The following is a 13513-nucleotide window of genomic DNA, read 5'->3' as shown; positions in this document are numbered from 1 at the left end:
GCCTGGAGCTTGCTTCAGATTCTGTCTCCCTCTCTCTCTGCCCTTCCCCCGCTCACACACACACACACACACACACACACACACGCACACACACACACACACACTCTCTCTCTCTCTCTCTCTCTCTCTCTCTCTCAAAAATGAAGAAACATTAAAAAAAAATTACCCTGGCTATACAGGTGTGTTCCCTCTGAAAATCCACAGAGCTATTACATACAGTGTGTTCATTTTTCTATTTGAATATTTTGCTTCAATAAAAGTAAATATAGATTTTAAAAAATCAACCCAAAATTAGTTTAAACAACCTACAAAGCAGTAACAAAGCATGACATACTTCTGAGGTTTCAATCATTTAAACTCAAGTGAAACTCAGGCTAATATAAGGAAATAAATATTTAAAACAAGAGAAAATGTACTGTAAACTCTAGTAGGTTTTACAGGATTTGTCAGCACTGATAAACTTCTAGTTTTTCCATAATCAGGAGAGAAGGAATCCTGCCTCCAATATTCAATTCAATAACCCAATGCCAGACAGTATCTCTGCAACAAGAAGAAGTAGGAAATAACCCATAATAATTATTTATATATAATCTCCCTCAAAAGCCGTTATAAAACAAGTGTTCTCAGAAATGTTTTTTATAAAAGCCACTAAAACGTATATATTTTAATTAAATACATTTTGGTATCAGTTAAATTTGGGGGGGCACCTGGCTGGCTCCATCAGTAGAGCATGCGACTCTTGATCCCGGGGTCATGAGTTCGAGCCCCCCGTTGGGAGTAGAGCTTACTTAAAAGAGAAAAAACAACAACAACAACAAAATGTTACATTTGGATGAATGCTCTAATATCTGAAAACAAGGGAATCCACTTTTTGAGACATATTATTAGATTTCACTTACAAAGAGCCACTCCTAATACCCAAGACTGAAACAAATCTAAGAAATTTTAGACTATTCCATGTGTGAAAGACAGTCTCACCTAAGAGGAATCTGAGTCTTAATACCTATGAGAAAAAAAAAAAAAAAAAAAAAAGAACGGTCAAGCAAGCTGCATACCTTGGCATCCCAGTCTTTATTAAGATAATATATACACGTCACACATCTTCCATCTCCATTTGGATTATCAACGTGACGTACATAACCCGTTCCGTTGCCTGGATAACAAGCAACCATAGCCTGTAATAATAACGATGATGGTTTTAAAAATCTATACATACATGAATAAAAAGGAAAACATTTTATAAAAGAAATCTCTGATTTGGGACTACTTTTACACTTACATTCTCCTAAACAAAAACCGTATTTTGTAGGTAAGAAAAGGCGAAGATATTCTACGTTGACACAAAGACTACAAAGGTAGGTTGGTGAGTAATCCAAAGCCTGGGGAAATCTGCTTCACGGTGAAGGGAAGAACTGACATCGAAGAATCAGAGAGTATCACTTGGCTGTTACAAGCCATGTGCCCTTGCTTAAAACCCCAAAGGTCAGAAGGATTCAGGAACTACTTTCACCTTCATTCGTACTGATAATCAAGATCAAGTGAGTCTTTGTTCTGCTCCAGGGGAGACTATCATCCCTGAGCTCAACCAAAGAACACCTACATTATTACTGTCCGACGGCGAAACACCCAATCTGACACTGTCTCTGAATTTAGTTCAACTCCAAACATTAACTCATTTGTCAGTGACTTTAAAAAAAAAAAAAAAGGCTAAGTGTAAAATTAGCACGTGACTCACTCCTCCTCAAACCAGAAAGAAAGTCGTTTTTTCACTCAGATTATAACAAGATATAGTTCAGAAGACCGTTGGGTTAATAAACACGAAGGTGAAGAGAGGTCTAAAATAGGAAGCACTAAAAGAACTCATAGGTTCTACGACCGTAGTACATAGTAACCAGCTGAAATTAGAAAGAGTGATTAAAAACAAAAAACCTCAGGAATTATGCAAAAAACAAAAATAAAGATGGTCACCACTTATTCCCGAAATCCTTCACTTCTCCAATCTCTTCATGGATTGAAGTCAATAGGGTCAGTATTTTTTTTTTTTAATAGGGTCAGTATTAATGTCAATGAATTAGTATAAAGTTATTACACACTAATTAAGTTACATCATTATTTAAAGGATAAATGGCAAATGCTAATTTTTAAAATTCATATTCAACTGATTAGTGAATAAGTAACTCAGTGTTCCATCTCTGAGAGACTAGGAAGCATTTTAAACCTGAAGGCTTAAAAAAAAAAAAATCACATTTTCATAAACAGCCTGGACCTACAGCTCTTTCAGAAGCAGAATTCTTGGTAAACATTCCATAAGTCTCTATTTTTTCTGATTCCAGATAGACTTACATGCTTTCTCTTGGGACTTGAGGTTGGTAGTAACAGGCAGAACAGCATGAGCTCAGTGGATTGAATAAACCCAAATAATTTCCTTGTCACTAGCAGCTAGGAAAGGCATGTGTAGCAGACCTTGAACAGTAGTATAAGAAGGTACCAATTCAGGGTACCTGCGGGACTTGGTCAGTTAAGCGTCCGACTCTTGGTTTCGGTTCAGGTCACGATCTCATGGTTTGTGAGATCAAGCCCCATGTCAGGCAGGCTCCATGATGATAGCGGGAAGACTGCTTGTGATTCTCTCTCTCTGGTCCCCCCTGCGAGTGTGTGCACACACTCTCTCTCACAAAATAAATAAAACTTAAAACAAAACCAAAACACCCAACCTGAAGTCTTCTCTAAAGTGATCTCATCTTAAAAAAAGTTCACTGAGGCCTCTCCAGCTATCTGGTAACCTGAGCATATCTTGAGCAAAGAACAAAGGGGAAAATCTTTCTTTGTTCATCCACCCACCACCCCACCCCATCCATCCCATAGCAAACACCCCCTGAGCATCAACTATGTACCTGAAAGGCCTTGGTAGGGAGGGGCTACAATGATGAACAAAACAGAGTCCCTTGTTTTCATTTATTATGGAACTTAGTGTAGTGAATAAATAACCAATAAACAAACATATAATGTTAGGTAGTTATCTTTTCATAAGGTTGAAGGACACAGAAAACAGGATGATTTCTAGAACAGAAATCAAGGAAGACCTCTCTGAGGAGCTCACATCTGAGCAGAGACTAAAATGAAGGGAGTGGCAGGTTGTGCAAATATCTGTGGGTGAGCACTGTGGCTGAGGGAAAATGAGAGCAAAGGCCGAAATGGCTGGGCCAAGTGGAAAACCATCGCAGGCCAGCTGGACTAGAGTGAGCACGGGCAAATTAGGAAGGGTTCAGCAAGCCATGGTAACGACTTCGGATACTGCTCTAAAAGGGACACAAAGCCAATGGAAACATATCTGATCAATGTTTCAAGAAGGTCGGTTTCAGTTCTGGATGCATAAAACATGGCAACTGCAATAACCTCAGTATCACCTACTAGCTGACGTTTGCCAGATGCTGACCATCTGCCCACACTATTCTAAGAGATTTGTGTGTAAGAACTCCTCTGATACAACCACACGAGGTAAAAAGTATCATTATCCTGGTCTTCATTTAACTGTGAGGGAAACGGAGTCCCAGAAAGTCTAACACACTCAGGGTCATGTGACAGTAGAGCCAGGTATACTGCAGGCAATGTGGTTTGGAATCCACGTACCGAACCGCTACATGAGGCTGCGGGGAAGAAAGAGTGAGAAAACAAAGGCGGCCAGCTAGCTGGCCGCTGTAGTTTCTAGCAGAGAAACAGAAAAGGAGGCTGCCCAGGCGGGCAGAGTGGGGCATACTCTGAAGGCAGAAAAGCAAGGTGATTTGCTAACAAAGCAGAAGTGGAAATCGGGAAGAGCCAAGGATGACTTCAAGGTTCTCCACCTATATCATCGGATGAATGGAGTTAAGTCTTCCCCAAAATGGAAATACTAGGTGAAAGAGCGGTTTTTATTAAAAAGGGGAAAGAAGTTTCTCAGCAATGGTCAGGATGAGCCAGACACGCCAGAGCAGAACAAAACTGCACAGCGGGATTATGGCTCGACGTGGGATCTGTTTGTACTGGTCACTTCTAAACTGCTTTCCTTGGAATCCTGGGGTTATGTAGAGGTAAGGGAAGGGGGGGTGGAGGAGGGGAAGTGAGTGGGGAGGATGGGGGGGAGGCACTGAAATGAGAAGAGACCTGGGCGCCTGGGTGGCTCGGTCGGTTAAGCGTCCGACTTCAGCTCAGGTCATGATCTCACGGTCCGTGGGTTCGAGCCCTGCGTCGGGCTCTGTGCCGACAGCTCAGAGCCTGGAGCCTGTTTCAGATTCTGTGTCTCCCTCTCTCTGTGACCCTCCCCCATTCATGCTCTGTCTCTGTCTCAAAAATAAATAAACGTTAAAAAAAAAAAATTAAAAAAAAAAAAAGAAATGAGAAGAGACCAAAGTAGGCGGTTCTGCCCCAACCTTCAACTAGGGGCAGCATTTCCCCACATGCTGGTTTGCAACTGAGGAAGCAAGGCCAGGAGTGAGTCCCCAGAGCACATCCCTGCAGGCAGACACTAGGAGGGCAGAGCCTAAGCATACCCAGAAAAACCAGACTGTCACAGGAAACCTGTGAGCTGGGCGGGGGCGGGGGCGGGGGGGGGGGGGCACTCCTAAAGGTTCTGGGGAAAGAGAAACCCTGTAGGAAACCTGCAAAGGTCTGGATGAATTCATTCAAATACTGATATGGGGACAGTGCATTTAGTAACTGACGCACGTACCAAGACTCCTCTCATTTGGACTGTAGAAAACACAAAAAGGTATTTCTCTAGGGCTCGGGATTAAGAAGGGCACTTGTCTTGATGAGCACAGGGAGATGTGTAGAATTGGTGAATTGCTACATTGTACACATGAAACTAACATAACCCCCGTATGTTAACTGGAATCAAAATAAAAACTTAAAAACTGTAAAAAAAGGTATTTTTCTAATCTCATGAAATCTGGCAGCTACAACTGTCTTCAGCCAGTATTCATATTTAAACAAAGTTATCCTAAAAGATCTGAATTATCAAAATTTAAAGTTCCTTAAATATGGAGCACCGGGGTGGCTCGGTCAGTTGACCGTCTGACTCTTGATTTCGGCAAAGGCATGATCCCAGGGTTGTGGCATCAAGTCCCAAAGGTGGGCTCTGCACTGGAACCTGCTTGGGATTCTCTCTCTTCCTCTCTCTGCCCCTTCCCTGCTCACTCTCTCTCAATAAATAAATGAATGAATAAAGTTCCTCAAAAGTAACATAGCTTTTCCAGTTCTTCCAGTTTTGAAATGATATTCATGCTCTATTTCTTAATTGGTACTTTTGTTTTCCTAGTGCATTTTATATATATTTGTGTAAAAAAGACTCTGATGTTGCTGTTCTTGTTTTGTTTGCTTTCAATATGCACCTAACATGTTCTTATTCATAATACTTTTAGTAAACTCACTTTTTTTTCTATGAATCAGTTGGTAAAGCAACTAATAGCCACTCATTCTAATCTACATGTCATCAGCAGCCTTAAAAAATATTTATGGCACTGATTGGAATTTAAACAAAAACTTTAAAAAAAGAATTAAAAAAATGTTATTTATGGCACACCTACCATATTGCAACTACAAAAAGGGCTGCTATGGTAGCGGTCTCAAAGGACTTAACTGCAAAGAAAAAAAAAATAGGCACACACAAAACAAACTGAGTCGTATAAATAATAAACAGAAAAAGAATCCTGAAAAAAGGAAGCATTTGTGTAGGATAAAGTAAAGTGAGGGGATGAGGCTTTGAGCTACACTAAGACTGAAGCTTATCTTTGAAGGACAGATGTGATCTGAAAAGGTGACAGGAAGAAAAGCAGAGTGTAAGAGCATAACAAATACAGCAGTTAAGTGACTGTGGGGTATTTTATTGATCTGCTCCACTACTTGACTACTTAAATGGTGAAGTTCATTTGGTGGAAACAGGATGAAATCTTGAAAGTTACGCAGAGGAAGTAGGACATGAAAGGGAAGCAGCGGTGGGCCACTGTGGTCCTTGGGTGGGTATGACCACTGGGAAAGCTTTTAAGAAGGCAGCTTTTTTATTCTAGGATTTATATGAAAGATTATTCTAAGATAAAGCACACTGCTTTGGTCTGAATGTCTGTTCACCCCAGATTCATGTTGAAATCCTAACCCCCAAAGATGACGGTAACAGGAGGAGCCTTTGGGAGGTGCTTAGAGGTAATGAGGGTGGAGCCCTCAGGAATAGGATTAGTGCCTTATAACAGTGACTCTGGGGGGATCCCTGCCCCTTCTGACCAATGTGAAGACAGTGCAAAGTAGCTGGCCATGAACCAGGAAGAAGGCCCTCACTAGGCCCTGCTGGTCACCTTGATCTGGGACTTTTCAGCCTCCAGGACTGTGAAATAGATTTCTGTGGTTTAAAAACTACCCAATCTGGTTTTGCTGTTGTTGTTGCTGTTGTTATGGCAGTCTGAACGGACCAAGTCACATCTGTAAAAGATAAAACTGTTCCAACAGATTTATGTTAGATGTACTAGTTCTAAGGATAAGGAAATGCATTAAAGTCTATCAAGAAAACTCAAAATGAGGCTTATCAGGGATTGAAGTGATATTCCCTGGTTGTCCTCTGTCCTTTCCCAGGAGAAGCAGGACTAGACTTGACCCTGCACTCCTCTAAGGTTTGGGGATGAGGATAGCAGAAGAATCTAGGCATTTGGGCGGGGGGGGGGGGGGGGGGGGGGGGGGGAGACAAACAATGCAAATGCTCATTTACAATTCTGAGGTATGATCCTAATCTGCCATGTCTTTGAGATGCCAGCTTTAAATATTTCAATTTCCCACTGGGAAAAGCCTATTTAAACATAAGCAAAACAATTAAATACTATTTTTTCCTTTTTGATATGAAAATATACATGATTGAGGATGTTCTTAAGATAAGAAACACCATAAATTTGTTTTTCACTCTGAGAATAAAAGGAAGGAAGAGGTTTGTGATACCTCTTTGGAATCTGAAGACATTTATTTCTGGCATTGGAAGACTTGTATTCAATATGAAGTTGAACCAGGAAACTTTAAAAAAATTTTTCCTTTTTGAACAGAATTATTTTAAAACATGGATTCAAAGCTAAGAGAACTAGGGGTGCCTGACTGGCTCAGTCGGTAGAGCACACAATTCTTTTTTATTTTATTTAAAAAAAAATTTTTTTTTCAACGTTTATTTATTTTTGGGACAGAGAGAGACAGAGCATGAACGGGGGAGGGGCAGAGAGAGAGGGAGACACAGAATCGGAAACAGGCTCCAGGCTCTGAGCCATCAGCCCAGAGCCCGACGCGGGGCTCGAACTCCCGGACCGCGAGATCGTGACCTGGCTGAAGTCGGACGCTTAACCGACTGCGCCACCCAGGCGCCCCAGAGCACGCAATTCTTGATATCGGGGTTGTAAGTTCAAGTCCTGAGTTGGGCATAAAGAGCACTTAAAAACAAAATCTTCAAAAAACAAAAGAAAAAAAACGAAGCTAAGAGAACTAAAATTTTACGGGCTATCAAAGTACTATTTTCCCTGGATGAAGGGAAACTGTTCATGCTCTGAAAATCTATCCTATTACAATGTACCGCCTAAGGGTACACAGCCCTCTGCCCTTTGTCCATGCTGACAGCTAACACTAGCGGGCCCTGCCTGCAAGCCAGGTGTGGACGATCTCCTTTAGATTTCACAGCAAATTTATGAGGAAGGTACAATTAATCTCTCCATTTTTAGAGGTTAGAAAATTGAACTACAAGGAGAATAAAAATCTTGCCAAAGGCTCTCAGCGGTGGAGGTGGGACATAAATTGAGGCAATCTGGAGGGAAAAAATCACTCCGCCTACTGTGTTCTTCAATTCTTGGCCCCAGTGAGGCTTGTGTTCAGTCTGAGGGGTTCAGACGGGATCGGTAACACAGGCTCCTATGTGATTCTCCCGCCTGCTATATGCCACAGACTCTCGCATAATGCTCAACTCTCAGACGTACAGATGTTTTCCAGCTCTATAGGACACCTTACCTTTTAAGTCTCTTCCCCATCCATTCTGAAAGCACACCCCGGCCCCATCATTGCTACCTCTGTGGTTATATACATCTAATTCAAATATGGGGGAAAATAATTGGTCATCAAAAGAACTGAAGAGCACATACTGTAAGAATAACCTAATTTTAAAACTGCAGACTTCAATTACACCGGTTTAGGTAAATCTCATTTCCAAAAAAAATACCACTAAAAACTTTACAGAAAGTCATGAATTTTGTTCACTGCTTTAACTACTACGGAGGGAGGGGGTAATGAAAGAAGGCAATCTACGTGCATTAACGTTTTTAATCTCCTATTTGCTAAGCTTAATGTTATAAATAAATATCTCACCATAAGTAAACCCAGACTTTACGTTTTGGGAGGCAAATTTTGCAAATCCATGTCATGGCAAAAACGAAACTAGCACTGAAAAACAGGGTTGGGCAGTACGAACAAGGCCAGTTTTTCTCTTGGTACAAAAGCCTCCAGTCCACATGGGGAAATAAAGACCTTTCAGAAGATCAACATTTACTGAAACTCAACTAATTCTAAAGAGGAAGACAGGAATGGAAAAGGAGGTCCTGGGAAAGTGTTATGGCAGATCATGGCAGAGTTTATGGGAGAAGTCGTATACGAACTAAGCTTAAAAAGGAAATCTGTAAGGTGGAAAGTGGGTACTTCCAACAGAATGAATTTCACAAGGACAGTTTTAATCACGGGAGAATAACAGAACACGTTTGGTGACAGGGAACGTTCAGATTTGCTAGCGCACCGAGTTCTTGAGAAGGGGGAAGAACCCCGAAGAGGTAAGAGGGGCCAGACTGCAGACAAACTTGAGCACCTTCTTACTCCACAGGTAGAGGAGAGCCAGCATCCTGGGCAAGGGAGCAACATAATCAGAACACGGCAAGTTGAATGTAAGATGGATTCATTCAAGGGAGCAGGAAATAAACGGAACACTGAGAAGACCGGTCGGAACACACTGAAACACGCAGAACTGCAACACATCAAGAAAGGAAAAAAACGGTGTGATGTGGAGGAGGGTCTCTGGGGAGGGTGGAAAAGAGGGAGCCAGGGCTGGGCACAATGGGGAGGAATCCTGGCCAGGAAAAAGGGAAAGGACTTGGTAAGGTTTTCACAGACGGTGGGCGGGGGAGACACGGCTGAACCAAAGATGGCTTATGAGGGTCTGTGTCTGGTTGAGATTAACAGACCATGAACAGAAGCAGGGAGCATGGGCTTGGGAGAGGCCGGTTCCTTTTTTGGACATACTGAGTTTGCCATGCTGATGGGCCATCCAGGCGGAGATGTTCAAAAGGCAGTTGGAAATGCAAGTCTGGAACTCCAAAAAGAGTCAGGGCTGGAGATGCAGACTTAGGCGGCCTCTTCACAGGGGCTGAAGCCGTGTGGCTACAGACATTGCCAAGGAAGAGAGTGTAGGGAGAGAAGAAAACAAAGCACAGATTCGTATGGCATAAACTCATCTGGAATAAAAGCTCATTAAACTGCTTTCCTGATCACAGCAAAAACAGTTAAATAACCAGGCAAAGGCTGATAACTGTAAATGATTTATGACTGATTTTTTTTGACTAATTATTCATTGACTAATTGTACATGATAAACACATACTACAAAATGGGATTGATAGGGGCATTTAGGTTGTTTCTTTAAAATGTTTTAAGAGGTTTTTACTATTATTGGGTTGCCCGGGTGGCTCAATCGGTGAAGCATCCGACTTCGGCTCAGGTCATGATCTCGTGATTCACGAGTTCAAGCCCCACATCAGGCTCTGTGCTGACAGCTCAGAGCCTGGAGCCTGCTTCGGATTCTGTGTTTCCCCTCTCTCTCTGCCCCTCCTCCGCTGATGCTCCATGTCTCTCTCTCTCTCTCTCAAAAATAAATAAACATTAAAAAAAATTTTTTTAAAGTTTCTTGCTATTATAAACAATATTGGGATCAACAACAGTTCTGGAGCTCTGTCATTGTAAACATCCTCAATAGTTTACTAAAATTAAACTCCTAAGAGTGAAATTATAAGCCTTTAAAAATTTGTTATTGCCAGAATGTTCTCCAGGATGGTTATATTAGCTTCCACCCCCATCAGCTCTGTTGAGAGTATATACATCCTCCTACTCATTTGCCAATCCTGGCTACCGGATTTTATTCTTTTAAAAACTGCTCAATATACAGGTAAACATGTATATTAATATTTTAATTACATCTCAATTTGTGAAAGCAAACATTTTCCATATTTTTATTGGCCATTAAATTCTTCTTTTGTTAACTGCTCACTCACATCGTTTACTCGCTTTCCTATCAGGCGGTTATCCTTTCTCTACTGAACTTTAGGAGTTCATTAGCTACTACTAGCCTTCTGCCACATGACAGGACAATTTCAACATTTTTACTGTGCTCCTACAGAATATTTTAATACAAAGTAGTTATTATTTGTGCACAAAGGCAGAGTATGGCCGTATTATTAACATAAACTGAAGTTTTAAAAAGTCCCAGAGACTTTCTGACTATATTCATAGGAATGTGAAAAATGCAGGGAACAAAAGCAAAGATAATAAATAGCATTGTTCCAAATTACTCCCCACGTGGCTCAGGAATGACGGACTGTTTAACACCACACACACTACTTTCCTTCCTGGGCCCTAATTCTATCCTAAGAGAAAAAAAACTTCAATAACTTAAAAATCGGCTTGCTGAAGGGCAATGCTCCCAGTAGGCAGCATTACTGGATTACTCCAGCAATCTGGAGCTGTACACTGATGCTGCCTTACTAACTCTCCATTTCCCTTTTAGGAATTGTGAAGTTATACTTTATAAATTAGGAATCTATCTGGTGAAGCAGTTTCTATTTGAGCTGCCTAACCCTGCCATCAGAACAGAGACCTATAATTTGCTAACCTTGGCTACAATCTCACCAACTCTGCACAACTCTTCCCCCAGGCTCCTAAGCAGGGCTCTGTATTTATGCCACTCAACCACAATGCCCCTGTCCCCCAACCAACCGCAAACTTGAGGAGGAGGACAGAGCAACCTCTCTCTGCAAGAAGGCTGGGGATCCCAGGCAAGCCTCAGCTTGATCCCCACCCAGGGAGGGAGTTATGTGATTTCATTCCAGCCCATGCAAGGAGGGGTCAGTGGTAACATACATACTCAGACAGCTATGGTAAACTTGTTATGTTATTAACAGAACTCCCTGGCAGAGTATGCAATTTAGCATTAAAAGAAAAATAAAAACAGAACAAAACACTCAGCTGTTTAACATTACAAACACCTGCCTCAGCACTTCCCTAGGCCTCCTGAGCAGGCACTGCAGTCCGCATGGGGACACCAATGAAAAACTTCAATTCCAGAGTCTACAAGAGAGTTGCGATTTTAAAACATTATTTAAATGATTTCAGCACAGAGTGTAATGCGTGTTTATTTCAGTGGACTGGAGGGCATGGACTGAAGGTTCCTGATATTTGTCCTGGAGCAAGGGGTTAACCATTACTGGATATACACAATCATTGGTTAATGCTGAAAGCTTCTAATAAAAAACCTCTAGGGGCGCCTGGGTGGCTTGGTTGGTTAATCATCTGACTCTTGATTTTGGCTCAGGTTGTGATCTTGCACTTCCTGAGATGGAGCCCCCTATGGGGCTCTGCACTGACTAGCTTGGAGTCTGCTTTGGATTTTTCTCTCTGCCCTTCCCCCGCTGATGCATGGGCTCTCTCTCTCTCAAAATAAACTTAAAAAAAAAAAAAAATCTTACTCCAGTGAGATTAAGTCCAGTTTCCTCATCTCAAATCCATAAGGTAGGCAATTATTAGCGCAGATATCAGAAATGACTACAGTACTAGAAAAGAGAGGTATAAAATATACTTATATATTTATATATATTTACACTAAACAAAATTAACAAAAAAAGAACCGAATACCCAAATAACTGAATCGATTCAAGATGAATCACAACAGGGAAACATGCAAAAGCATCCAGGCCAGTGTGATAAACACAATCTTATACAAGGTACCCACGCAGCAAAGATCATGAATGCTCTCGTGGGAATGGGGACTCAGAAAAGACTTTGTGGAGAAAGTGACAAATGAGCAGAATTTGAAGGATAAAAGTACACGGTTTCTAGAGTCAGGGGAAATTCCCAGCAGAGGAGAGGAAACAGAGTATCTACAAAAAGAACTACCAGGGCATCCCAAGAGAAATGCACCTGGGTAAACACTTTGGGAGATGAACTGTGTGGTGCAGAGCAGATGATGGGGCAGAAAAGATGAGCAGGGATCAGGAAAGTTCTTCCTGACTTGCTCAGGAGCTTTGTTTCGTAAGCCAGTGTAGCCAAATATGTTCAGTAAGAATCACTGGATGTACTTCTTAACATACGCTGCCCAACCCTCCACTTGAAATCATGAGTTAGCAGGCACAGAATGAGACCTGGGAACCTGGAATTTTAAACACGCACTCCACAGGATTCTGATTAGCAAGTGGCCAAGTTTTGAATAACAGCAGCAAAACAACCAAATCAAGGTCTTGACCTCAGGGTTGTGAGTTCAGGCCCCGTGTTAGGCCCTGCACTAGGTGTGAAGCCTGCTTAAAAGAAAATAAAATAGAGACGCTTAGGTGCTTCAGTCAGTTAAGCGTCTAAACTCTTGATTTTGGTTCAGGTCATGATCTTGCAGTTTGTGGGTTTGAGCTTCGTGCTGGGCTCTGTGCTGACAGCACAGAGTCTGCTTGGGATTCTCTCTCTGCTCTTCCCCCGCTCATGTGCACTCTCTAAATAAATAAATAAACAAATAAATAATAAAACTGAAGATCAAATAAAAAATGTGAAACAGCATTTGGTGGTGGTGAGAGAGAAACAAGAACTCATTAAAAAAAAAAAAAAAAAAAACAACAACCAAGGCATGTGGCTGGCTCAGTCAGAGGGGCATGTGACTCTTGATCTCAGGGTTGTATGTCTGAGCCCCATGTTGGGAGAAGAATTTACTTAAAAAAAAAAAACAAAAAACAAAAACAAAAAACAAAAAACCCACAACTTAAAATATATCCACTATTTGTTCATTCAGCAAATATTTTCGAAGCACCTATTCCATGCCAGGCATGGCTCTAGATCCTGGGGATACAATAATGAACAGAACAAAGAAATGACCACCTTTGGGTAATACATGTCAGAAGATCAACACTGGGGAAGCACTGTAGGGACTGGGGAACACAATGCTGGGGTCTCATTATCAATAGGGTTGTCAGGTCAACCTCTCTGAGAAGCTGACATCTGACAACATTTTAAGAGATGAGGAAGTGAGCATCCCATGCACACTGTGTCCAGCATGTCTAAGGAAAAGGAGGGTCAGTGTGGCTGGAGAGGAGAGCAAAGCAGGGGATATGGAAGATGACATCAGAGAAACAGGGTTGGAAGCACAAATCACGTCGAGCTTTATAGAGGCCACTGTAAAGACTAAGCCACTGGAGGGTTCTGAGTAGCCTGGCCGCCATGTAGAGCAGGGACTG

General features: G+C 41.7%; 1 protein-coding gene across 3 annotated transcripts in view; it reads right to left on the bottom strand.

Moving 5' to 3' along the window:
* The window catches only part of EGLN1 (egl-9 family hypoxia inducible factor 1), a 58129-nt gene that overhangs the window by 9234 nt on the left and 35382 nt on the right, over nucleotides 1-13513 (bottom strand). For 2 of the 3 annotated variants that reach the window (XM_043596310.1, XM_043596311.1), the window contains exon 2: nucleotides 1056-1175. The exons of the other annotated variant lie outside the window; for it this stretch is intronic. In XM_043596310.1, coding sequence (XP_043452245.1) covers nucleotides 1056-1175 — 120 coding nt within the window. The remainder of the gene's footprint in view (nucleotides 1-1055; nucleotides 1176-13513) is intronic. 3 annotated transcript variants of the gene reach the window in all.

The sequence above is a fragment of the Prionailurus bengalensis genome, chromosome D2 (genome assembly GCF_016509475.1).
Source record: "Prionailurus bengalensis isolate Pbe53 chromosome D2, Fcat_Pben_1.1_paternal_pri, whole genome shotgun sequence".
NCBI lineage: Eukaryota > Metazoa > Chordata > Mammalia > Carnivora > Felidae > Prionailurus > Prionailurus bengalensis.
This window is presented reverse-complemented; position numbering and strand designations above follow the sequence as displayed.